The sequence below is a fragment of the Equus quagga genome, chromosome 17 (assembly GCF_021613505.1).
Source record: "Equus quagga isolate Etosha38 chromosome 17, UCLA_HA_Equagga_1.0, whole genome shotgun sequence".
In the NCBI taxonomy this organism is placed as follows: Eukaryota; Metazoa; Chordata; class Mammalia; order Perissodactyla; family Equidae; genus Equus; species Equus quagga.
This window is the reverse complement of record NC_060283.1, coordinates 32,149,839-32,174,391: the sequence shown is the minus strand read 5'-3', so window position 1 is coordinate 32,174,391 and position 24,553 is coordinate 32,149,839. Positions and strand designations below refer to the sequence as shown.

Here is a 24,553-nt window from a genome sequence, read left to right as displayed (position 1 = left end):
GGGGCCAATTTCAAGCCCCCCATGCTGGCCCAGGGGCTGGGGTATCTCAGGACACTTGAGACTGCCTCACTGGGCTGAGTGGCCCGCCTCCTCTCTGTCCCCAACTACCCCCTCCTGCTCTCTCTCACAATTTAAAACCAGTGCACTCCTCCCCATGGGTTGCTAGCTACTTGTGGCCTCGCCTGGTTCTGGGGCCTGACTGGACCTGATGCCCAGGGCTGCTCCTGGCTGTGGGGCTGCCTTGGAGCTCCCATCGCCTCCTCCTGCCTCACTGGCCCCGAGAGCTGGCTCTGTCCCCATAGCCATGGCCACTATTCCACTGTCCCTGGCCGGGCACCCATGGGCAGCCCTGAGGTGTCCACGGCACAGGACAGATACTATGCTATGGATGCCTGACATGCGGCATGGTGGAGCTGCCCGAGGCCCTAGACAGCTCGTCTCTGCCCGTCTTCCATCTTTCCGAGGTCAGCAGATGGCTCCTGGTGGTCAGCCTCTGACCCTCTGGAAGCCAGGTTTGAGGCTGGTGTTTTTCCAGCTGCTTCTGGACTGGAGGTTGGGGCTGCCACAGCCAGCGGCCTGGTCAAGGAAGTGACAGTGACTGGATGTGGGAGATAGGTGCCAGCATTTTCCATTGGTGTGATCTCGAGGACAGTGGACACCATGAAGATGGGGTGCCTCTCACTCCCACCAGCCTCCTGCTGGGCATTTGTTCCTGGAGCTCACAGTGCTGAGGGTGGGACATACTGTTTTCTCTGCTTTCCCTTTGCATATGTGATGGCTCACTTCTTGATTATGCGACCTGGGGGGCAGGGGCCTCTCTGACACCCCCCAACTTTTCTTCTGTCGTCTTGAAGTTGATGGTGACTTTGAATCCGTGAAGCACAGCACATCCAGGCAAAGTGGAGCATGGGGCAGGAAGCCTGCTGGCGCAAACCCGTGTTCATGATGATAAAATGTGCATTCACAGAGACAAGATTTCCTGAATTTTCACACTTCCAGAAACACCTGTTGGAGCCGGCAGGAAAATCTGAGAAAACCCTGTCATGTCTGGGTAGACGACAGGCCTCTCCGAATCTGGAGGTTGACGCAGGCTGAAAGCTGCGAGGACCTAGACTGTCTGGACGGCACCACAGGTCCTCGGGCTGCGGGCAGCGTGGCCTCCTGCCTTTGGGGAACACGTTCCTAGCAGCCATGGGACATCACGGAATCTGGTGGAGTGCACGTCAAAGCCGAGCACGTGAATTCTGCACTGTCCAGATCCTCAAGGCCACGCACGCAAAACATCACGTAAGGAGAAAGGAAGCCGGGGGTCAGGAATGTCAGCAGGACAAAGCCTGTTTCTTGTGCCCCGAGCCCTGGGCCTGCCTCTCCTCCCTGCTGGCCCTGGTCCAGAGGTGTGCAAATAGCTGGGACAGTGGCCCAGATATCAGATGACATCCCTTTGTTTCCGGGCAGAGTGTGCAGTGCCCAGAGCTGCCTTCTGGGTTCTGTGGCCATGGGCCCTTGGGACAGTGAGAGAGATGGGTTGCAGATGGGTCTGAGTGTGACTGGAAGGAGGGGTGGCACCCGTTTAGCCAGGCCACTTGTATACTCGGCTCCCTCTGGCCTAGAAGCAGAGCTGGGGCAGGAGATGCTTGGGCGGCAGTGCCCGGCCCTGGGGACTGGCCCCGCTCCTGACTCAGGCCTTGTGGGGGAAGTTCCCGTGCCCGGTGCAAAGCCAAGGCCCAGGGGGGTGCCACCTGTGGGGCCCTCTGTGGACGCTACTGGGTGACCAGCTGGCAGAGGTCCTGGCGCTTGCTCCCCTGAGCCCGGGCCTGGCGAACGGGATGTGACCTTGAATCTCTGGACTGAGGCCCTCCTGCCCGAGGGCCCTGCCAGCCCCTTGCCCACGGCCCCCCTGCCCTCCAGGTTGGGGCAGAACTCCTCTCCCCTAAGCCCCAGGGACAGGAGCCTCCTGCACCCAGACCTGGACGTGAACCCAGAGGAGATCTGACCCTCATCTCCTCTGCTTTCCCAGTGGCGCCGGCCGCATCCTGGGGTGCTGGGCAGTGCCAAGGGAACACGTGGCCTCCCTGGCCTCCCCTCCCGCCTGGGTCTGGCCCAGAGGCCGGCCATCCCCATGGGACCCAGGCCACATGTCTGGCACAGGAGCCACAAGTGTGAGCAGGGCTGGTCTGGGGGAGGCAGAGCTCACTCAGCACGTGGTAAACGGTAAATTCCCTTATGCGAGGTGGCCCCCAGGGTGGGGTGGTGTGGGCCTGAAGCTGGCAGGCACGGAGGTGACCTCGGGCCCTCAGGGTATGGCTGTGCCGTGCCTGACCCCAGATTTGGCTCACATCTTCCTGGTGTTCCGTCTGCCCCTTGGGTCTGCTGGTGAGTGACCTGGAGCCCCCCAGACCTTGGTCTCTTGGGGCTCCGGGTCTGGACCCATGGGTCACAGGTGGCCCCCTCTCTCTGGCCCTGAGCCCACCTGGGCCCTGTCTGGGGTTGGGTGCTGCCACTGCATCTGTCACGTTGCTTTGTCCCGTTCTGCTCCCCCAGCCCTCCTCTGAGCAGTGGAGTGCAGGGAAGGGACCCTGGGCCCCCCACTTCAGCCCATTCTTCCTGCCCAGGTCTGGGGATCTGGGACCCTAACTTGAGAGCACGGTGCCCCTGGACTCCATCATCTGTAAGTGCTGAGATGGGAGAGGGGACTCCCAGACACTCCTGGTGACAGTACTGGATGTTTTGGGGGCTGGGCAGGAAGGGAGCATTCCCTCCAAAGGTGGAGCAGGCGGCCCCTCATGACTCCCAGAGGGAGGAATGCGGAGGGTGCAGGGAATGTCCAGGTGGAGAGCTGCCCACTGCCTGCCGTCCGCACCATGACCTGGGGTTGCAGGCGGAGGTAAGCAGGGGTGGAGGCCGCGGGGCACCCTAGGCGAGTGGGGAGGGGGCTGCGGCTTCCTGGCTGAGGGTCTCTGATGCCAGTGAGGCCAGGCCTGAGCATCTCTGGGAGCCTGTGTCCATGCTGCCCCCCGGCCTCCCCTGGGGTGGCCTTTGGTGGGTGACACTGCTGTCCTCCATCCAGGCCCCTTCTCAGGATAGACGCCAGGGGCCTGTGGCGTTGCAGGCAGTGGCAGTGGGCCTCCCTCCTAGGCTGGCCATCTCTTCTGGCTGCTGGGCGGCCACCCTGGTCCTGCCTGCAGGGTCACCAGCTACAGGGCAGAAGGCACAGGCCCCTGTGGGTTCCAGGGAGACATCTACCCCATGTGGGGACCCCTGTGGGACTGAGCAAGAAGCCCCTGTCCTCTCACTGTTCTGGAGCACAGGCTGCCCAAGGTGCTGTCCCACTCTCATCCCACCCGTGGGCCTCGGAGGGTCAGAGGAGGGACATCAAGAGCCTGCCCGAGACCCCCTAGCCAGGGGTGGGAGGGGGAGGAGGTAGGGTTCAGGGGGTCCAGGATAGACTCTTGATGACAGTGAGGGGGTGGAGGGACGTGAAGGGGCCGGTATGGCTCCCGAGTCCCCAACTCACATGAGGAGGGATGTGAGTGTGCGGAGAGGGGCTGAGGTGAAGGGACCTGGCTCAGCTCACGGTTGTCAGCAGGACAACGAGGGCCCGTTTCTCCTCCAGTCTTCTGTGTTCACAGCCTCCAGCAGGCAGGTGGGTGGGAGGTGGACCAAGGCCGCCAAGACGGCTGAGTACTTGCTGGTACAGACAAGGCTGCACATGGCCACTGAGGACTGGCTGCTCCCTAGCTCCAGTTGCCATGGGGGTGCCACTTTGCTCTGGAGAAAGGAGGGCCGAGTCCCCGCTGTCCCCAGGGCTGGCTCAGCTCCCGCAGCTGTGGGGACCGCGTTGCACCCTGGCGGTGTCCCCTCTCTGCCCTGCATCCCTAGGGCCCCTGTCCGGGCAGCTCCCATGGGCACTGATGTGCTCGCTCGTGTCTCCTCTCCTGGAGCCCCCCCCAACCCTGGACTGAGCAGTCAGGAGTCGTGTGTTCTGCCTCATCCCCCACCACCTCCCTCCTCCCTTTGCCGGCTTCCCCATCCCCCACTGACCTTGTGGTCAGTCCTTGGTCCTCTTCCTCCTCAACTGTCAGCTGCCCTTGGCAGCCAAGCCCCCTAAGATCCTCCCATTCTCCTCCCACCTCCTCCTTCCCACCTCCTCCTGAGTCTCCTTAGCTGCCTCTTCCTCTACAGCCTCCCAGCCCTGAGGCTAGGCCCTCTCACCACTTCTCTCTTCTGTTGGCGGCTCCTGCAGGGTCCTCTGGGGGCTGGTGGCTTTGGACACCACGTGCTAATGGCAGCAGCTGTGGCTTCCTGCCAGGCCTCGCTCCTGGACCGGGCTTACAGCTCTTGGCTTTCTCCACAGGCCCCACGGCCCTGACCCCAGCCCCCTGTCACCATCTGTGCCAATACCCCAGGACTCGGAGCCAGGCCCCCACTTAAGTCTCCAGGGCAGGTGGTCCTGTGATTCCCTGGCCTCAGGTTGGAACTCTGGGGCTTCTCGGGGTCTCAGCACAGCAACTATTTCTCCTGGGCCCCATCACCAGGTGTCAAAGGGCCTGAGAACTTGATCTTGTGAGATGCGGCTGCTGACTATGCTGGAGCGTTGGGTTAGGGTGAAGGTTATAGCAAACAATAAATTTGGAGGAAAGTAATCTGACAGCCCCAGCAGGAGGGGGAGTGGGGTCTTGGCACTTCTGTCCTGAGGCATCCCCCATGCTGGAGGGTCCTGGCCCTCACTGGGGGCTCCTTTCTGTCTGTAAATGGATGGACACTTGGCCACTCTTGGTTGGTCATTCAGAATACTCCTTTCCCTGACAGGGGAGCCCCATTCCCCATGTGCTCCCTGATGATTTAGAGGAATGGCACTTCTTGGCCGTAATGTAATGATGGCTGTTTCCCTGGCTTATCTGCTCCACCCTGGCTCCCTGAGGAGCTGCTCAGACACCTGCATCCCTGCCCAGGGAGGGGCGACCCAGAGAAAGCAGAGGAACCCTCAGCTCTTGTAGCTGGGAGGACCAGGTGTTCTTTGGACCCAATGACCAGTGCAAACCTTCCCCTGGGGCTCCCTGCTGTGGAGAGAGGACTGAGAAGGGCGAGAGAGCAGGACACTGTGGCCAGGACGGGATGGTGGGGGGACCCTGGGACCAGAGGGGAGGAGTGCCTACAGACTGCCCGGGGTCTGTGGCCACGCCCCTCCCTCAGTGGGAACCCTTCCCAGGGGTGCTGGAGGGTCACTGTCGCCGCTCCCTGTCTCCATCCAGTACATATCACATGGCTGGGTCTGGGGGCTAAGCCAGCACCTCAGGCCCAACGGCCTCTTGGAATGGCCACACTGTGTGCTGTTACATCAGTGAGTGTCTGAAATGTCCCACAAGGACTTGCATACCCTCCCCTGTGAAAGGCTCCTTGTGGGAGAGCAATCCACCCGTGTGGCCGTGGCTTTCTGGTGGACCGATGCCCTCCCCCTTGACCTTGGGCTCGGCCATGTGGCTTCACTAGCCGGTGAGATATGAGGGGCGGCAATGCAGAGAGCATGAGATGTGGTCTCAGTCTCCCTGAGATTCTCCATGGAAGGAGCATACCTGGGTGGCTTCTAGGGACTGAAGTAGAACGTCAGCAGAGGCACAGCCCCCGGCCCTCAAGCATGAGGACACATGCTTGCTGTTGAGCCACCGAGGATCAGGGTGGTTTGCGATGCAGCGTTGGTGGGGGAATTGCTGACGAATACAGCAACAATGCAGACAGTTCAACTGTGCAGTAGTCTAGGCACCTCATTTGGGTCTGCTTCCTGGATTGTTGGCGAGGGAGGGTACCGTCTGTGGACTGCTTCCTGCCGTTCTCTGGCCGTGTTCGCCTTTTCTCTTTTCAACACCCTCCGGCCGTCACAGAAGTGAAAGGCATGGTGCTTGGCTCCCACTCCCCCAAAGCAAAGCCCCTCCCAGAACCTCCCCGGGACAAGAGGCGGGGTCTCGTCCTCCTTCCGCCCTTTTAGTGGAGGATTGTCCTGGGAGGTGGACCCCCTGCCCTCCAAGCCGTGGTCCCTGGGAGCTCCTGGGGAGAGTGTGATGCAGCGCGCACACTGGGTGAGATGCCCCTACATCCGAAAGGGCATGGGGATGTCCGGAGCCTGCCTCCTCCCACAGCACCTCTCTCCTCCAAGCCCCTCAGCCCATCCCCCTTATTTCTATTGCACCCTCTGTGCCAGTCACTGGCCAGGGCAGTGGGGCCGCCAAAGGGCTCAGAGTGGCACAGAGAGGGGGCCTGGTGGGAGGGCGGCCCATGGGCCCAGCCTAAGCACACACCATTGGTGCTCGGCCACAGCAATGTCCAAGTGTGTGTGGGGAGGTGCTGGCCTGCTCCTGGCTCGCTGATAACCAGGGCCGCCCTGGTGTGGGGAGGCCTCCATGTGTACCCCCTATTGTGCTATGTGGATATTTGTCTTTTTCTCTTGGACTTAACCCTTGGTCAAAATGCTGCTAATATTTCCCCCAGTCTGCATTTGTCTTTGAATATTTATTTCCTGAAGAAAGAAACGAATTTTCATGTGGTCAAATCTACTAATATTTTTATTTTCTATTGCGGTGTCCTCTTTTGAAAGTTCTTTCCCAGCCCCAGATGTAAAAAACAGTTAAATTTTCTCATTGTATAAAGCCAGCTTTCAAGAAGAGAGAGGAGAAAAGCTCTTAAATTTGGTCTCATAATTCCCTTATTCATCCTCAAAGCTGTCGACTGACGCTCAACTGTCATTTCACACACGAAGAATTGCGTCTGGTCCTGAATTCTGGATCCAGGGGCCCTCACTGGTGCCCCCAGCTCCCTCTGAGCCCACCCTGGGCCCACTGACCCCTGGGGGTGGGCAGGTGAGCAGGTGGGAGCCCGGTGGGGCCAGCCCTCCACCGTGGCTGATCTTCCAGCCGCGACCCGGGACGGGAGGCCTGTGGAGAAGCCCAGACTCTGTGCCAGCGCCAGCCAGGGCCCAGGGAAAGCCAGGTTTTTCCTGAGACGCAAACGTTAAGCCCTCTGACAGGGGTGAGGGTGGATGGCGTGGCTTCACACCTGAGCTACAGGTGACCTGCTCTGGGAGTCAGGTTCAGACTCTGTGCAGCGCGGCACCCAGCTGGTGCCTGTGTCCAGGGGCCGCGAGCTGGCAGCGACTGCAGTGGGCAGTGGGCCTGACCTGGACCTGCCAGCATGCTGTTCACGCTGGGCGGCACGCAGAGGTAAGCCAGGCGGCTGGGTCAGTGCAGGAAACAAAACACTTCTTTAGTCCTTGATATTCTGAGAACCTGGCAGAAACGAGCTGTCTTGTTTGTCTTGCAAAAGAAGTCACTGGATTTGGGGGTTTTTCTCATGATTACTCCCTTGAATCACCCTCCTTGGGCTTCATTTCAGATAGCAAGGACCCCTCCCTGTCCTTCCCCAGCCTGGGCCTGGGTCTGAGCCTCTGGAGAGGTGCAAGGCCTAGGGATGAGGAGACGATGATTTAGTGTCCTGGCTGAAGGCCAAGTGAGTGGCTACTGGGGCTCTGGGACCTCCTGGCCTCCGGGCTGCGGTCACTTTCATGTGGCTGGGCCCCTCCGGTGCTTCCCTGTGTCAGTCAGTCCCTCGCTGAGCCCCTGACACTTTTCGGGGCCAGTTGCCCACGTGTGCATTTTAGGGCAGTCGCTTGGGTGAGAGGGGAGTCCTGAGCTTCCAGAGCGAGTTCCCCCTCACGGGGTCTGGGCGCCCCATCCCTGCCAGCTCTGGGAACAAATGGTGCTGTTTCCCCTGTACGAACAGGGCCTCAGAGTTTTCCTCTCCGTCTAGGTTTGGAGGGAGGTGGTATGGTCTGGAAAAGATTTGCATTTCACTCCTCTGGCTGCCCCCGAGTGCTTCTGGGAGAGCCCAGTGCCGCTGAGTGCCCTCCTCTCGCCCATCCCCACCCTCCCTGTGGGCTCCAAGCTTAGCATGACCAACCTCTTTGAAGACACCATTCCCCTTTCTCAGGTGAGGACTGACCAAGAGGGGGAGGGTCCTAGGTGTCCCCCTCCCTGGGATTGTGGAGGTTGTCACCACACTGTGAGGAGGCACAAAGCCTGCGGGGAGGGTCACTCTATTAGTTGGGGGCCAAGCCCGGGTCCCTCTGGCTGCCCTTGGCCCCCTGTGCACATGGCAGCTGAGGGGCCCTGGGGGAGCTGGGCGGGACAGGGAACAGGTTTGCCGCGGCTGGTCCCACAGATGGCCGCTCTGACACAAGACCAGGGCAGTGGCCGTTCTGCACATCCCAGGCTCATGGGTTTAGCTCAAAGCCCTTGAAGGAAGGGGCTCCCTGAGTCCCTTCAGCCTTATTGAATCACTGTCCCCACAACCCCAAACAGCACTACTGTCCAGAGCTTCTTGTTTATTTTCCTTGAATTGTGCAAACATTTGGAGCTCATCTCACTTGCCGCACTCTTGGTTTGTTGACAGGCAGAAGCAGCCACATCCAGGGGCAGGGGGTCAACCTTGGGCAGGGAGAGTCTGGGGCTCTGGGCCATGGGAGGGGCTGCAGGGAGCTGAGAGCAGACTTCCTGGCCCAGTGGGTTGTGGACTCTTGACAGGCTCCTGGCTTGTGATGGATTAAGGCACAAACCCCTCCTCAGCTGCTGTGAGGGTCAAGGTCACCCCTGATTTTTGGGGCATCCCTGCCAGGCTCCTGTCGCTGCCGGGGATCCCACCCAAGGCCATGGAGTCATTGACTGTACAGAGGCTTTTGGAATGGGCACCCAGGTGTCCCCAAGTCCTGGCCTTGGAAGGCTTGCTCAGGGTTTGCTGAAAACCTGCCTCTGGTTGTTTGAGGCTCGGCTCTGTTTCTGGGGCACAAACATAACCTGGAGTGGTGAGCCCTGGGTAGTTGTGTTCATGAGGGGCTGTGTGACCCGGGGGTGCTGTGTGACCCTGGGGAGTCATGCTGATGAGGGGCTGTGTGACCTGGGGGTGGTGGTGGCTGTGTGACTCTGGCTCTAGGCTCTGGGACCAGCTCCAGGGGTGGAGGAACAGTGGGTGGGCAGTATGGGAAGGCAGGGGACAGGGCAAGGGGGACCTGGCAATGGTCTGCTGGTGCCCGACTGTGGTGGCCACATGTGGGTGGTTGGGGAGGGTGGGAAAGAGGGCCCGAGGGAGAGTCAGATCGGTTCCTCCTGGCTCAGAGCCACGGGCCCGGCTGGGGATGATTGATGCCCGGCAGCCAGGACACTTGCCCTGCCCCGCCCCTCGTTTGGTCGGGGTGACTCCTGCTGTCAGGAGTCACCAGTGCTCTCGGGAAAAGCCTGGTTTGTGCCCGAAATGCACCCTGGAGCCTGACAGTCTGTCCCCACACGGCCAGTACGTTGGCCTGTCTGTGCGTGTCACCCTGACTGAGCACTGGACGGGTGTCTACAGAGTGGGCTGGCTGAGATGGGGCGCCCGCTGGGTGTGGCCGCTTGCTGGTGCAGGTCTGGGGGAGGGGGGCTTGGGCCAGGGGGAGGGGGCTGTTCAGGAGCCTGTCTGATGGGGGACAGCAGCCCTCGCGGTTTCCTAGTCCATTAGCCAAGGAACCAACTGAGAGACACACCAGCTGAAAGAGACGCTCAGAGAGAAGCTCCTGCCACCCACGGGATGGGCTCAGGTCCACGCCTTCCGGAAGGCACTATGTGTGGCAGGTGACTCTGCAGCTCTGAGACGTAGCCATCCTGACCGCTGTGGCTGACTGCCCTGGCCTTGAGGGCCTGTCGTAGGGCGGGAGGAGGATGTTGCCCAGCACTGAGGAAGGCGGAAGTCTGAAGATCCTATGGTCACATTCTTCCTGACTCTGGCCCTGGGAGTGGCTTGGTTCCTAGCCTCCTGGCCTTGGCACGTCTCTGTGAGCACCAGGCTTGATCTGCCCCGGGGCAGCTCTCAGAGCCACGGAACCTTCTGGGAGGGCCAAATTGAAAGTACTTTGCCAGTTGTCTCACATTTTCCCAGCATCATGGGCCACTGGTTCTTGCCGGGAGCAGCCCCACCAGGAGAGAGGAGGCGTCAGGACACCAGCCTCACGTTCGGCCTCTGCGGCAAAAGCAGTGACCACCGACCCTCCCTTTGCCTGGTGGTCGCACACACTGCAGGGGTCCAGAGGGCAGGGCGTGACCCCACCACCCTCAAGTTGACCCAGTTGAGGCAGGGCTGAGTGGCAGGATGGGAGGCTGTGGTCTGTGGGGTCTGGGGAAGGGGCCCTGATGCCGCCTCTCCTGGGGGCTCACCTGGGGCTCCGAGGTGGCCCCATGTGCTGGGGAGGGAACCCGGGGCTCAGGGGAGACCAGGAGTTGAATGCCCTGCCCACCCTCCTCCTCCTGCTCCAGCCTGGCCCTAGAGGATCTGACTCACCCATTTGGCAGTAGAACTCTCTCAGCTGTACTGGGGGCACGAGTGGCACCTTCCTTGGGCTGCTGAGGCAGGAGCAACACTGAGAGCTTCAGGTCTCAAGTCCAGGATGCTGGCACCTATAGGGCCAGTGGAGGCACCAGCCACATGGTCCCCTTGCCCCATAGCCTCATTGCAGTGGAGGGTGCACTGGCATCCAGCAGACTTTGTGGTCACCCGAGGTGACAAACTGGCCAGCGTCTTGGAAATGGACTGGCATCTTGATGGGAGGGTGGCAGGTGGGGAGAGGTTGTGGGGACGGCATCTCTGTGTCACATCCTGCAGACAGGGACAATCTGGCCTTCTTTCCTTTTTCTAGAAGAAGCCCTAGGGGTGGGTGGCCCACACTCCTTCCTGCTATCACTTGGGGTGTTGAGTTTGGATGGACGGTTTGGCCTTTATGGGGCTCTGTGCTCCAGACTTGCTGGCCTACGGCTTCCACCCACCCTGGCGCTGGACGAGGTCTTCAGCACCGGGAGCTGCCCCCTGCCTCGTGCTGATCTGTCTGTGGGTCATTGGAGGCTGGCTCCTTGCTGATCTCTCAGAGCGCTGAGCTGAGGGGCCTGGGGGGGGGGTCCTGGTTTCCTGAGGATTCAGCCTTTCCGGCCAAATACTTGTCTGTGGGGAGGGAGCCCTGAGTAACTGCTCAGTCTTGTCCTCAGCCCCAGCTAATTAAAGGCTCCCACTGCACCCACCCCCTCAGCTTGTCCCCATGCCCTACTGCACACTTGGGACTTAAGCCCAGGTGAAAGGAGATGGATGGACAGACAGCAGTGACCGCCTTGGGGCGTGGCTTTATCTGATGACTCCGGATCCTACACATGAGCCCTGGGCTGGGGCCCTGGATCAGCTGAGGGAGAATTGGTTCTGAAAAAACCCAGAGGACAAGTGGAAGGCTTTGTAACGCTTGACCACCGTGTGGGGGGCTGTGGCCCTTTCCAGGGCATTCTGCTTTCCTCAGGTGACGGGACGACCCAGGGGAGAGAGAGGGCAGGGCGGATGATCAGTTGTGGCCCAAGGCCTCCTAGAACTTTCAACCTGTAGTGCTGGGTTTTGTAAGCTGAGATGAGGCTCACGATTGTTTTTCTAGATTCTGGCTAAAATTGGCCGACCACTGATTGATGGCCAGACATCTGGTTCTGTGGCCTCTACTGCCCCATGGAGGTGAATGTTCATATCTAACGAGCTGGTTAGATAGAACTGCAGGGACGTGTGGGATCCTGGATCTAAAAACCAATTTCCATGAAAACCCTCATGGATCTCACTCACAGTAAACAAGATTATCAAAACCACAAGTTCCCTGAGCTGCAGGTAGGATGTCTTAAGACTTTGTTATCCAGAATTTTAGATCTTTTATTGGTTCTTACCCAGATGCCCAGGAACATTCCCTGAACGGCCTGGGAATGGCCCCACCTGGAGGCACTCGCCTGTCAGCCGGCTGCTCCACAGGGCCCTGGCCTCGGGGGCCCTGGCGCTCTCCCAACTGGCCCTCACCGGAACTGGACCAACACCACACCTGGCAGACCGATTGGCCCCCGGGCCTCTCTGCTGCGGGCTGCTGCTGGTGCCACTTGCTGGGACCTGCACTTTGTGATCCCTGACAGCAAGGTCTGACCCAGAGCTGTGGTCAGATGGCTGGCAACGTGGGAAACGAACCTCTCAGACGTTCTCTAGAAGGGCAGCAGCCCCCACCCCCACCACATACCCCAGGGTTCCAGATGCAGGAAGTGTGAGGTTTTCTGGAATTTTGGAATTTATCCAAATTCTGATAAGAAAAGGGAGCCACAGAGGACCCTTGGTCTGAACAGCAAGCTCCCGGGGGTTGTCGGAAGCCCCTTCAGCTGAGAGCACTCGGAAGTATGTCACGGGGCTTATCATTTTCAGCTCTATTTAATTATTTGTTTCCACAATTATTGGCTTTCAAATTGTTATTTTTTTTTTTAGCAGCTGAATTCTTTAAAAATATTTTTAAAATTTATTTTTATTTTCTTAAACAGCTTTACTGACATGCATTCTGCATACCAAACCGTTCACCCCTTTAAAGTTGAGCAACCACTGAACTCTCCTTAGAGAAAGAGCAGCTGAGTCACTCCCGTGTGCGAGATAGAACAGGCCGGGGAGCTGCTCCTCAGCACCCTGTCCCTCATCTCAGCAGAGCACGCTACCCATTTGCGGCCCCGGAGGCAGCTTCCTGCCGCAGCCCCGAGGCTCAGCCAAGGGCCTCGGCCCCGCTGGGCTGACCATCAGGTCCCACAAGGCAAACGCCTTCCCTGGCTGCTCCAACACCCACCATCCTACTTACCCCACAGGCGTTTGGACCAGAAGGTCTTTGGGCGAAGGACGAATGTCTCTTTAGAAACCTGCATTTCTCTCAGTGCTTCGTCCACCTAGTTGGGCAGCTGCGAAGAACCAAGACACATCTATGTTGCCTCAAGGCCAAAGGGCATTGTAAATGTTAAAGCAGAAATTTCAGACAGATGGTCAGTTTGTGCTAGAATTAAGTAAACTTCTCTGTAATGGGCGCATAAACGTGCCGTGTTTGCAGAGGGGAGTTTTACGTGGTGGAACAGGTGACGCCTGAGTAGATGGAGAGGGGAGAAACCAGCCTTGTTAAGGTTCCACGCACGCTTGTCCAGGAGGGGTTAAACTCCAACTATATGGGGCTATAAAACTACTGGGGCTTCCTTGTCCTCAGTACCAGGAGAAAATGAGCCATCTTCCCTGGGAGGGTCCAGTGAGTTCAGCAGAAGTGGCTTGACTGTAGTATAGGAACACTGTGCGTGACCCTGTGACCCCAGCATGGCCTCCTAGAAGTTGTCGATGCCAATAATCCATAATCAATAGGTAAACCAAAATTGGAGTGAGTTCATTATGGGCCAACTTTGAGGACTACAGCCCAGGTTGGAGGACAATCCCACCAAAGAAGTGGGTTGTACAGAGTGGTTATGTACTGTCTTGGAACAAAGAGCATCCATCACATATGACAAGAATGTCTCTTTTTACTACTGTAACAAGATGCTTAGCAGCTTAGTGGTCACCAGGTCAGTTGAAGCTGGGTATCAGAAATAGGAACTGAAATCCACTCAGGTGGAGAAACCTTTGTATTAAAAACAGGAAATGTGAATCCATGAGTCTATGCCTTTTTTTTTTTTTCCTGAGGAAGATTTGCCCTCAGCTAACGTCTGTGCCATCTTTCCTCTATTTTGTATGAGGGTTGCTGCCACAGCATGGCTTGATGAGTGGTGTAGTTCGGTGCCCGGGATCTGAACCCCTGAACCCGGGCTGTGGAAGTGGAACGTGCCAGACCCAACCACTATGCCACAGGGCTGGCCCCGATGAGTTATGCCTTTTGATTCTGCAGCTCATGAACTGGTTAAAAGTACCTGGTATGTATGGTCCTTTCCAACAGGGATGCAAAGAGTCTTTTATCTGGTGTCTTTTTTAATAAACAAAAAAATCTCCAGATTGTAGTCCATGATCCGTAAGGTCTTCCCAGGAGCTCACTGTGAAAAGAGTCAGCTACTAACCTCTCAATTGTTTTAAGTGCCTCAATGAGACCTCGACAATAATGTAACATATCTCCTTTAAGCAAAGTTGGTTCATACATCCCTTTATCTAATTGCATAAGCCGTCCAGTTATCTCAAAAGAGGACCGCGATGTTTACCAAAGGGTGTTGCTCTAAGACTGAGGAGCGCTAGTGGAAGAGCTTTTGATCATGAGAGATTAAAGGCCTCTGAAAGCTTTGCCAATTGTTTTGATTGTGCTATTAGTTAAAATGTTGCATTAGTGGCCAAATGTCACAAATAGACTTAATTACTTGTCTGGTGAAATAAGTTCCCTGGTCACTGTGTAACTCGGGAGGAATTCCTCAAACAGGAATTATCCTTTCCAATAATAATTTACCTAAAGCCGTTGCTCTTCTGAGAGGAAAGCCTCAAGCCAATGTGAAAACATACAGATTGTTGTAAGGTATACTTCTCCTTGAGATGGTGGCATTTGAACAAAGTCCAATTGCCATACCACAAAGGGTCCCTTACGAGGGGAAAGTGGACTTGTGACCCATGAAATAGTTTCCCTTGATTCTATTTTGGGCATATAGCGTGAGTATAGGCTTTATGAGCCACAGTGGGAGTTTCCAAAAGTCTTGTTTCCCCCATACAATGATCTTTTGAGGTGCCCAATGGGTTAATTCGTGTATGTGCTGGAGCAGTGGCATTGTGCTCCAATAGGTACTATGGGTTTTGCTTCCAAGTGCACTTTCTTAAATAATCTTACCTAATGCAGACATTCCTTCTGTCGACGAAAATAATCCATAACCAATCTATAAATGAAAATTTGGATGAGTTTATTCTGAGCTGAAATCTGAGGATTATAACCCGGGAGAGTCTTTCCACAAAGGAACAGAGCACTCCAAAGAAGTGGGGGTATACAGGATGGTTATATACCCTCAAAGAGTATGTTTCACATATGATTGAAATGTCCCTTTTACAATAGTCACGAGGCTGCTCTGTCAGCACAGTGATTGATGGAAACAGCAGATAGGCCTGCTGTCTCAGTGAACCCCACAGGCTGGCAGGTCTGTTACCTCAAGCTGTGCGGTCACAGATGAGCGCTGCAATCAGTTCCCAGCCTAAAGAAAGATGCTTAATCTTCAAGGAGATGCCAACGTTGGGAGGGGGAGGGAAGCTGCACCTTTATCTCAAAATGTCTAAGCAGATATACAATGCATGCTCAATGGCCACAGGCAGGCCCTTTTGGAAAAAACAAAGTCAGGCCGAATTAGGTTTATACCAAATGGCTTCCTCATATACTCCAATATATCCTATTGCTTGCCATTTTTATTTGTCACTTCTAATGGCCAGTGTAGTTCCCCTGAGGCTGACAGCAGTTTGGGAGGATCCTTAGCCGAGAATGGAGTGCAACCTGTATTTCCATCCGACCAAATATGTAAATATTTACAGCTTCCTGAACCTTTAGTTTTTGAGCAATTGTGCTGGAAGATGGTGAGCTCGACTCTTTAAAAATTTCTCTATTGTCTGGCTCTTTAAAAGAAGCCCCACAGTGGCCACTGTAGTTCTAAATTTTCCCAAGTTACTGTGCCAGCTGTTTACAGCTATCCCTATTTCGTTAAGCACTTGAAAGTTTCAGCACAAAGCCAGCAGGAGTTCCGAGGGGAGACTGACCATTTGGGAACTGGTCAGCTTCTTGAAGCTCGATTTCCCACTTTTCTTTTAGTTTAGTTTTACTATAAAGTCTGAACAATTTCTAGGGACAGTGTAGTGGGTCAGAAATGTGTTCCTTGTGAGTGTTATTCCCTAAAGAAAGGTTATAAACAGTCTCTTACGTGCCTCAGTTTCTCCCGCTAGCAGTCTAAGACTGCTGTGGGGGCTTGGAGTGCAGAGGGGACCCATTCTCATATGCACGTTCCTGGACAAGCCCGTAATTAATTAACGTGAATGATGGTGGAGTTCCCTATGGGAGCTCTATGCATTGCAAGGATTGATCCTCTGACACCCACAAGGTTCTCAGTCACCTGAGAGCATCTTTTGGCCAGGAGGAGCTGGTGTCCCTTCTCTTCAGAGGTGAATAAATTCAGATTCCCATTTCTCTATCAAGCAGTTTATTCAGAATTTATAAGCACAATTCTTTCCAATTTAAAGCCAATTAAAAGGTCAGTCTGCTCCATTCACTCCCAAGTTCTCCCTAGGCTCCCCTGGCCTAGGAAATTTCCCCTAGGTTTCTTTTTCCCAGGAATTCCCCCTAGGTTCCTCCTACCTAGAGTATGTACTGGTACCCCCTTAAGATACTTAGCCTTAAGGCTTGAAATGGCTCATATAAACTCTGGACCATCGACTTAAAATAGGGAGGTCTGGGTTTCGGGAGAACTCACTGGGGTCACCTGAAGAATGCAGTGATGGGGCTCAATGGGCCCCTATTGGCACCAAATGCCAGCTCAGTGTAGATTGCAGTTGGTCTCCGGTAGGTTTCTCTGAAATCCTGCCAACTGTGCCAAGAAAGTTCACCCCTTTGGGGCTTGGGAAAACTTTTCCCTTCTCACTTGGTGCGAGTGACCGGGCCCTTTGGAACTGGCCCTGCTCCCTGGGCCCCCACTCCGTGCCAGCTGCCGTCTCCCTCTGTCTTGGCTGCTGTCCCACCTGCTGCTCCTGTTTCTGCATCTCAACGTGTCCGTGCGCAGGCTGGCTGGCTGGTGCGGGCTGACCCCCGTGCTTTCCCATCGCGCCTGCCCCGGGCGTAAGCCCAGGTGAAGAGCTTCAGTCCTGTAGTTCTAATGCTTAGTAAGGCCCATGACTTGTCCCACTTTGGCTCTTGCGAGTCTCCCTGAGGTGGAGCTGGAGCTCTGTTGTCATAAAGAGGGGATGGGGGCTGCCGTTCAGGAGAGAATTACATGGAGAATGAAGGGGAGGTGAGAGTGGGACAGCTTACAGAGTGTCTGTATGGTCTGGAAATGCAGATGTAGGAGAAGCTGAAAGTGGTGGAGAGAGGGGACAGCACATGCCAGAAAAAGGCTTAACTTTGAAGTTTGTGTGAAACAAATGAGTAATTATGGGGTACTCGAATTCCACCATCCCCTGTATCTTTGAGACCACACTCCTGTGGAAGAAAGGAGATGACATGGAGAAGGAAGAGGGTCACCTAAAAAGCTGTGGGCTGGAGCTGGGGCTGCACAGGTTGGTGTGAACTCACGAGGGCTCCTGCATCTGTGTGTGTGGTTCCTAGCTCTGTCCCATGAGAAGGCCCAGAAACCACGACCTTCCCAGAGCCGTGAGCACCCCCAGCCCCCAGATCATGGTCCCTAAAGACCATTTCCTACCAATAGGACCCAGGGCTTGATGGAGATGTGCTGGTTCCAGGCCTGGGTTGGGAAGTGTACATGACGAGCCCGGGCACCCTCTCCTCCCAGACAGCAGGGACGTGGCCAAGACCAAGGGGCGCCAGAATTCTAGAGTGAACAGGTGATGGGCCACGTGGTAAAGTGACTGGATACAATGTACACTGGAAAAAATGTTCTGCTCTAGCAATAGGCACCAAGAAACAGAATGTGGATAAATATTCCATTATAATGGCAACAAAAACTAGCAGATTGAAATAAACACAACGTAAGCACAGGACCTCCATAATGAAAATGCCAAAATTGTGTTGATAGCTCCAGCGCTGACAATCTGATTAAAGAGAAAACAGACCCTGGGTATCCAGGCATGGCGTTTCCCACGGGAAGGCGGCGTCATACCAAAGTCCTGTCTCCAAATCTGAGCCAACACCCCGTTTCCCTTCCTGGGGCAAACCCTCAGGGTTTCTGGCATCAGCCCGGTTTTCCCGCCCCACCATGGCACTGCTCCGTCCTGACCTGGGTCTTTTCGCTGGACGTGTTCTGCTGGATGTGGCTCTGCTCTCGATCACTGCTGGGTCTTCCACCTGGAACCCCAGCCTCGTGACTTCCCTGCGCTGCCCCGTGTGGAAGGAAAGCCATGCATTTCTTTGGCTTCTGTGTATTCCCTGACTGGCTGCAGTGAACGCTGTGTGGGTGGGGACAGTGTGGCCTGCTGGTTAATGCAGCTCTGGACCACAGGCGTCTTCCCCATGTCCAAGCGCGTGGCCTCCGGCAAGGCACGTGACCTCCCTTTGCCCAGGGGACTCTGCAGTAGAGCATATCGGGTGCCGAGATAAGGACACACAGTGACTACAGGATAGATTCCTGGACACATCCTCGCTGGCATTTTAACTCGGAGGTTCTGAGAGGTGGCACCAACGGGAACACGAGCGACAGAGCCGACAGCCCTGGGCACGCTGTGCCGCCTCGTTTAAGTCTCTGATCCAAATGGAATTCATTCTGATCAGTGGGGTGAGGGGGAAATCTGCCCCTCCTACCCTGGAAAGCCTCCTTTGCCATTGCTTGCCCCTCCTCCCGGCTCGTCCTGTCCTGCGCTAATACAAGTAGCTTCAGAGACTGGTCTTCTGGACCTTCTAGGATCTGGCAGACCCGGCAGACCCGGCGCTCCTCTCCAATATCCTTCAGAATTTTCCTGTCTGTTACTGTGTGATTTGCTTCCGTCTGAACTTTAGAATTGACTTATTAATTAAAAATTCTCCTTTTGGGACTATGTTAAATTTTGAGATTGTTTATGAAGAAACCCTGTCAGTCACCTCCCCAAAGCAGAGGAGTAGCAGCAGCAGCCGCGTCGGGGGCAAGGACCGGTGGTTCCCTGAATGCTCGCTTTGGGTGGGGGCCAGAGGGGTCCGACAGGGCAGAGAGGAGCTGCTGAGGGGGAAGGGGGTGGGTTTGGGGGGCAGATGGGGAGCCACGGTCTGGATCTTGGCGACTGTGATGCCTTCAGATGCCCCACTGAAACATGGGCAAGCCCAGGGTGGGGATGTGAATTTGGGTGGCCTGCATGTGGGTGACATGGACAGAGACACGCTCTGGGGTTTCCTCTCCCTCTCCTGGGCCCCCCACCCCCTGTAGTCTGAGGTGGTCCTGGGGTGGGGAGGGGCAGGGAGGCCCCTCATGGCCTGTCCGTTTGTCATCCAGAGCCTTCCATGGGGCCTTGCCTGAATGTGAGTGCCTCAGCTCATGGAAGGCTGGAGGTGGGGGGCCCTGCATCTCCCTTTTCCAGGGGATTGCCAGGCGTGGGGGCTCTCGCCTGACTCCATGGGGCATCCCTTGTCCGAGCCCTGTCTCCTCCCTGATCTGGTCACAGCATCTCCCTTAGGCATCCCAGGCCAAGGACCACCGCCAGCACCCCACCTGCCGAGTTCCTGACTACCAGGCAGGCCCTCGGAGGGTCTCTTCTTGTGGGACCTCCCCTCCCCCAGGGGGAGAATGCCAGGATGTCCTACCTCTCACCCCTCTCCCATGATGTGCCCCTCAGGAGTGTGGGCTCAGGGGTCTCTGGGGAGCCACAGCCTCCTGGGGTGCCTTGCTCAGGGTTGGGGGTTTTCTGACCTGCTCTGGCCTCCAGCCCGTCAGCTCACCCCCTTGCCCTCCCACCGCAAGGGAATGAGTCTGCCTCTGGCTTCTTCTGGCATCTGAGCAGTGGAGGGTGCAGCAGGGGGGCCCTGTAGGGGTGGAGTCAGATGATTGCTACCTGTCCTGGGTCTCATCCTGGACCCCAGGGCCCCCATGGGCCGGTACACAGAGGTGTTCAATATGAGCTTTATGTGGATGATGGGGAGGTGGAGTGGTGGGAGTGGGTGGTGCTGGCCCCTCCCGTGCCCCTGACTCGGGGGCTGATAGGCTCCCTATGCCCACAGGTGCTTCTGGGCCATCCTCCTCCTGGCCCTGACCCTATTCCTGCTGGCCACCTTCCTGCACGTGGACATTAGACTGCACACACGGTGAGTCCTGCATTGGGCATCCCCCAGTCTGGGTGCTGCCCCCTCTCAGAGCCGTGCCTGGGACCCTAGCCTGCCCACCTCTGGGTGGCACCCAACACTACCTGGTGACCATGGCTGGTCCTGCCTCTCCACTGGGCCTCAGTTTCCCCTCTGTAAGAGAAGGAGTGGGTCCTTCCTTGTGGGGGCCCTCTCAGTGTCTCCCATGGGCAATGAGCTGCCCAGGCCTCTGGGGAGGGCTCTGGGCCCAAGCAGGGGCTGTCTTGAGCACAGCTATTGGGTACAGAGGGCAACCGGGTGCAGGGAGGCAGGGCTGGGGCCCAGGGTGTGTCTGGGGAGGTCAGGACCCCTGCTCCCCTGCCTGCCAGTGGTACGTCCTCTGTGAAACCTGGGGTCCACATGGATGGCCACCCAGGCCCAGTGCTTCAGCCCCCTCTTGTGGCCCCAGGCCACTTCCCCCTGGCCCCGCTGCCCCCGATGGGATCTCCACAGCAGAGGGGGGAGTGACAAAGCCCCCTGAGACTCTTTACCAGGCCCCCCATTGTCCCCAGGGCCAGTGCAGGCCTCTGGATCCTGTTACTCAACACCCAGGGCCCCTCCCCTGCATTAGGGCCCTGCGCTGTGGCGGTGGGGGGGGGGGGGGACGGGGGCGGTGGTGCCTGCTGCTCCTGGTTTGAGTCTGAGGCTGGGTGGGCATCATCATGAGATCACAGGAGTGGGCACCAGTGTCCACTCTGGCCCTGTGGTCAGGCTGGACAGTCCTAGCATGAAGGGTCAGCCAAGAAATGCCAGACATGTGGCCCAGGTCATAAGGCCAGAGCCATGCCAGGTGCCCTGGGAGCCAGACAGGAGGTTGGGGGCCCAGCCTGTGGTACGTGGGGGGCAGATGGTGCAGCCACTTATGGAGCAGTTGTGTCTGTGCCAGTGGGTAGCTCCAGGGCAGCAGGATTGGGGGTCTCTAGGTTGGGTGAGCACAGGGTGGGGTGTTTTCAGGTACGGGGAGTGAGGGTTGGGGGATCTTGGATTGGAGGGAGCATGGTCATGGGAGATGGTTTGCGGGTCTCCAGGCTGGGGAGTCGCTGGCTTGGGGGTCATGCAGTTTGGGGGAGTGAGTGGTAGGGTTGCTGGGTTGGGGTGTCTCCAGGTCGGGGGTACCAGTGGTGGTTTGTTAGGTTTGGGGTCTTGCAGTTGGGAGAGCAGGTTAGGGGGTCACTGGGTTGGGGTCATGTGGTTGGAGGGTTGCTGGGTTGGGGTCATGTGGTTGGAGGGTTGCTGGGTTGGGGGTCATGTGGTTGGGGGTCATGCAGTTTGGGGGGCTGCTGGGTTAGCGGTCATGTGGTTGGAGGGTTGCTGGGTTGGGGGCCATGTGGTTGGGGGTCATGTGGTTTTGGGGGGCTGCTGGGTTGGGGGTCATGTGGTTGGGGAATGGGTTGGGGGTTGCTGGGTTAGGGTCTCTCAGGGTTAGGGGTGTTGATTAGGGGCTCAGGGGGCTCCCTCGCTGATGGCAACCTTGTTCTCCTCCCAGCCTGCTCTCAGGTGAGGCCAAGGGGCCACCCGTCACCAACGTCATGTTCCTCAAGACGCACAAGACGGCCAGCAGCACGGTGTTCAACATCCTCTTCCGCTTCGCAGAGACGCACAACCTGTCGGTGGCGCTGCCCACCGGCTCCAGCTTCCACCTTGGCTACCCCTGGCTCTTCCTGGCGCGCTACGTGGAGGGGGTTGAGCAGGACGGCCCCGGCCTGCAGCAGCGCTTCAACATCATGTGCAACCACCTGAGGTTTAACCTGCCGGAGGTGCGACTGTGGGGGTGGGGTGCGCCCTCCTCAGGGCATGGGGGCAGGACTCAGCCCCAGGCCTGCAATGCACTTTGTGACTTTGTGGTGTGACCATGGGCCGGGAGGGGTCCTGGGTGTGTGTGCAGGGACCTGGCAGGAGCCATGCACGGGGGCTGGGTGAGGCCCAGTGCAGACAGCATGGGCCACACTGCCTCTCCAGGCTGCCGGTCGTCTGCTGTTGCTTTTGGAATCAGACAAAGGCACCTCCTGGTCTGCTGCCCTCTCCCTCTTCTTCTCCAGCCTCTTCTTGGTTCCCAACCTGTCCAGCGCTTCCCGCCCCAGGACCTTTGCTCATGCTGTCCCCTTTGGTGGGGATGCTCTTTGCACTCTTTCTCTGGTCATTTACGTCTCAGCTTAGTGGTCACCCCTTTCAGGGGGCTTCCTCGACCTTCCAAAGCTTAGCCAGGGGGAGAGAGTTGGGGGAGGACGGGCATAACCTGGCTCAGGTGTTTTAGGATCATTCTGGATGCCGGTGGAGAGTGGCGGGCAGGGGAGCAAGGTGGCTTGGACTGCAGGCAGGGAGGCCAGGTGGGAGAGGTGATGGAGCAGAGAGCAGTGGGCAGTTTCAGGTGTGCTGTGGAGTGCAGGGGAGAAGAGACCACTGCCTCCTGGGTGCCAGAAAGAGCCCGGAGAGTCAGCAGCCTTTCTTGTTCTGTCTCCAAACAGGTGCAGAAGGTCATGCCCAAGGGCACTTTCTACTTTTCCATCCTCAGAAACCCCATCTTCCAGCTGGAGTCCTCCTTCATCTATTACAAGAACCACGTCCCCGCCTTCCAGGGCGCGAAGAGCCTGAACGTCTTTCTGGCCTCGCCCTGGGCTTACTACAACGAGAGCCTCGGTCTGCGGAACGTCTATGCCAGGAACAACATGTGGTTCGACCTGGGCTTCGACAACAACGCACCGGCTGAGGAGAGCTATGTGCGCGCTCGCCTGGCGGACGTGGAGCAGCGCTTCCAGCTGGTGCTCATTGCCGAGTACTTCGACGAGTCCATGGTGCTGCTGCGGCACCTGCTGCGCTGGCGGCTGGACGACGTCGTGTCCTTCAGGCTCAACTCACGCAGCCAGCGCAGCATCACCAGCCTGACGCCCGAGAGCCAGGAGCGCGTGAAACGCTGGTGCGCCCTGGACTGGCGCCTCTACCAGCACTTCAACCGCACCTTCTGGTTCAGGGTGGGCGCGGAGCTGGGCCCGCGGCAGCTGCGCTCCGAGGTGGCCCTGCTGCGGGCGCGGCGGCGCGAGCTCACGGCCCTGTGCCTGCAGGACGGCGAGCCCAAGAACGACTCGCAGATCACGGACCCCCGGCTGCGCCCCTATCAGGCGGGCAAGGCCGACATCCTGGGCTACAACCTCCGGCAGGGCCTGGACAATGAGACGCTGCAGATGTGTCTGAGGATGGTCATCCCCGAGCTCCAGTACACGGCCCACTTGTACGCCCTGCAGTTCCCAGAAAAGCCCCCCAAGAGCATACCCCTCTGGGGGCCATAGAGCGTTGGCACCAGGGAGAGGGTCCCTGTTTGACACCAGCCCATCTCCTGTCATCCCTGGGAGGCCATGGGCATAGCCTCAGGCTGGGAGAGGGGCTCCTGGGGCACCCGGGGACCCAGGCTGTGCCAGACCACTGCTCTTGAGGGTGAAGACGCCTGTGAAGAGACCCACCCGCTCTGTCCACCTGCAGGCAACCTGCTTGGTGAAGGCCCAAATCTGGGACCAGAGGCATGCCTCCTCGAGGACATGAGCCTGTTCATCACCTGGAAGAGTCCTACAAGGGAGGAAAGGGAGTGACATTTAATGACACGTCCACACCCTCCCCACAGAAAGCACACGTGTGGACACACTGCCCAGCGGAAGAACACAAGCCCAGGGAATCTGGAGGGCCTTGGGCAGCAGGGCCGGGTCCCTGAAGGAGCTCGGAGTGGCTCCCTGCTGTTTGCCGGCCACGGGGACACGGCACTGGTCACTGAGACACAGACCCATGGGCAGTGCTTCGAAGACGGGCCCCGGGAGCCGGGACGAGGGGGCGGGGTCTGGGACATTTGACTTGGGATGCTTATTCCCAATGGCTTTAGAGTGAGAGATGTTCCGACTCCTTATGAGACCCACGGTTTAGCCAGAGCACAGGCCAAGTTCCCTTTAGTCCCCCTGAGTGTCCAGTGAAGGGAAAGCCTGCCAGAGGCTCGGGCAGCTGCTGCACCCTTGGTTGCCATGGAGACCACGTTGGATGCAGTCTCAGAGGAGGGCAGCTTCCAGGCGCCCCTCTTTGTCATTCATGGGGAGGGACTGAGGACACCCTGCCTGGCAGGACGTGACCCCTGGCTGAGTCGGGGTGAGAGTGGCATGCACTCACCGTGTCAGGTGCCATGTGCCCTTTGAAAAGCGGCCGCCTAGAGCACCCAGGAAGCAGAGCCACTGTCACAGCTCAGCCTGGCCTGTCTGCCCGGCTCTGGGAGTCCCCTTCCTTCCCGTCAGGATCCTCAGCCCGTTGGCTGGGCCCAGGCACTTGCGGAGTGCTCCTGTGTCCAGGCATGTCCACACCTTTCAGGGGAGCCCGCATTTCAGAGAAGGAGGGGACTCCGAGACAAGCAGAGCAGGCGGCAGCTCCCTTGCACACCAGTAGTGGAGGGAACATTGAGAAGAACGATTTTAGTGAGAGTAGAGGACATGGTGCAGTGAATTTGAGAATAAAAGAGAATATTTGATGAAAAAAATGACTTCCAAAAAATGGAATAGAGACCGTGACGAATAGGATGGACACTGCACAGAGGCGGGGTCAGCCAGGAGACAGTACGGAGGATCACCATCCACAACCCCCAGGACGACGCAGCGGGAGACCCTGAGGGCGGGCGGGAAGGGAAATCAGGCCCAGGAAGGAGTCCCGACAGGAGAGCCAGGGCGACTGATGAGACCCTACAGGCAAGCGAGGAATGGGAAAACTGTCCCAATCTGAGGAAAGACAAGAGTCAAATTCAGTGCCCTG

At 57.6% G+C, this 24,553-nt stretch overlaps 1 protein-coding gene across 1 annotated transcript; it reads left to right on the top strand.

The window, feature by feature from the left end:
* The first annotated feature begins 404 nt into the window (after nucleotides 1-404).
* On the top strand, nucleotides 405-23,064 carry GAL3ST2 (galactose-3-O-sulfotransferase 2). Its single transcript, XM_046643109.1, has 5 exons — nucleotides 405-464; nucleotides 2,216-2,373; nucleotides 19,661-19,744; nucleotides 21,267-21,537; nucleotides 22,246-23,064. The coding sequence occupies exons 1-5, from the start codon at nucleotides 405-407 to the stop codon at nucleotides 23,062-23,064; spliced, it is 1,392 nt and encodes a 463-aa protein (XP_046499065.1).
* Nucleotides 23,065-24,553: the final 1,489 nt, after the last annotated feature.

What these genes read in the sequence shown, in the direction of transcription:
- GAL3ST2 (XM_046643109.1), top strand. Translation starts at nt 405, where the DNA reads ATGGTGGAGCTGCCCGAGGCCCTAGACAGCTCGTCTCTGCCCGTCTTC. An exon ending in TCTGCCCCTTGGGTCTGCTG is followed by an intron (nt 2,374 to 19,660) that starts GTGAGTGACCTG and finishes CTATGCCCACAG; the next exon opens with GTGCTTCTGGGCCATCCTCC. An exon ending in GACATTAGACTGCACACACG is followed by an intron (nt 19,745 to 21,266) that starts GTGAGTCCTGCA and finishes TTCTCCTCCCAG; the next exon opens with CCTGCTCTCAGGTGAGGCCA.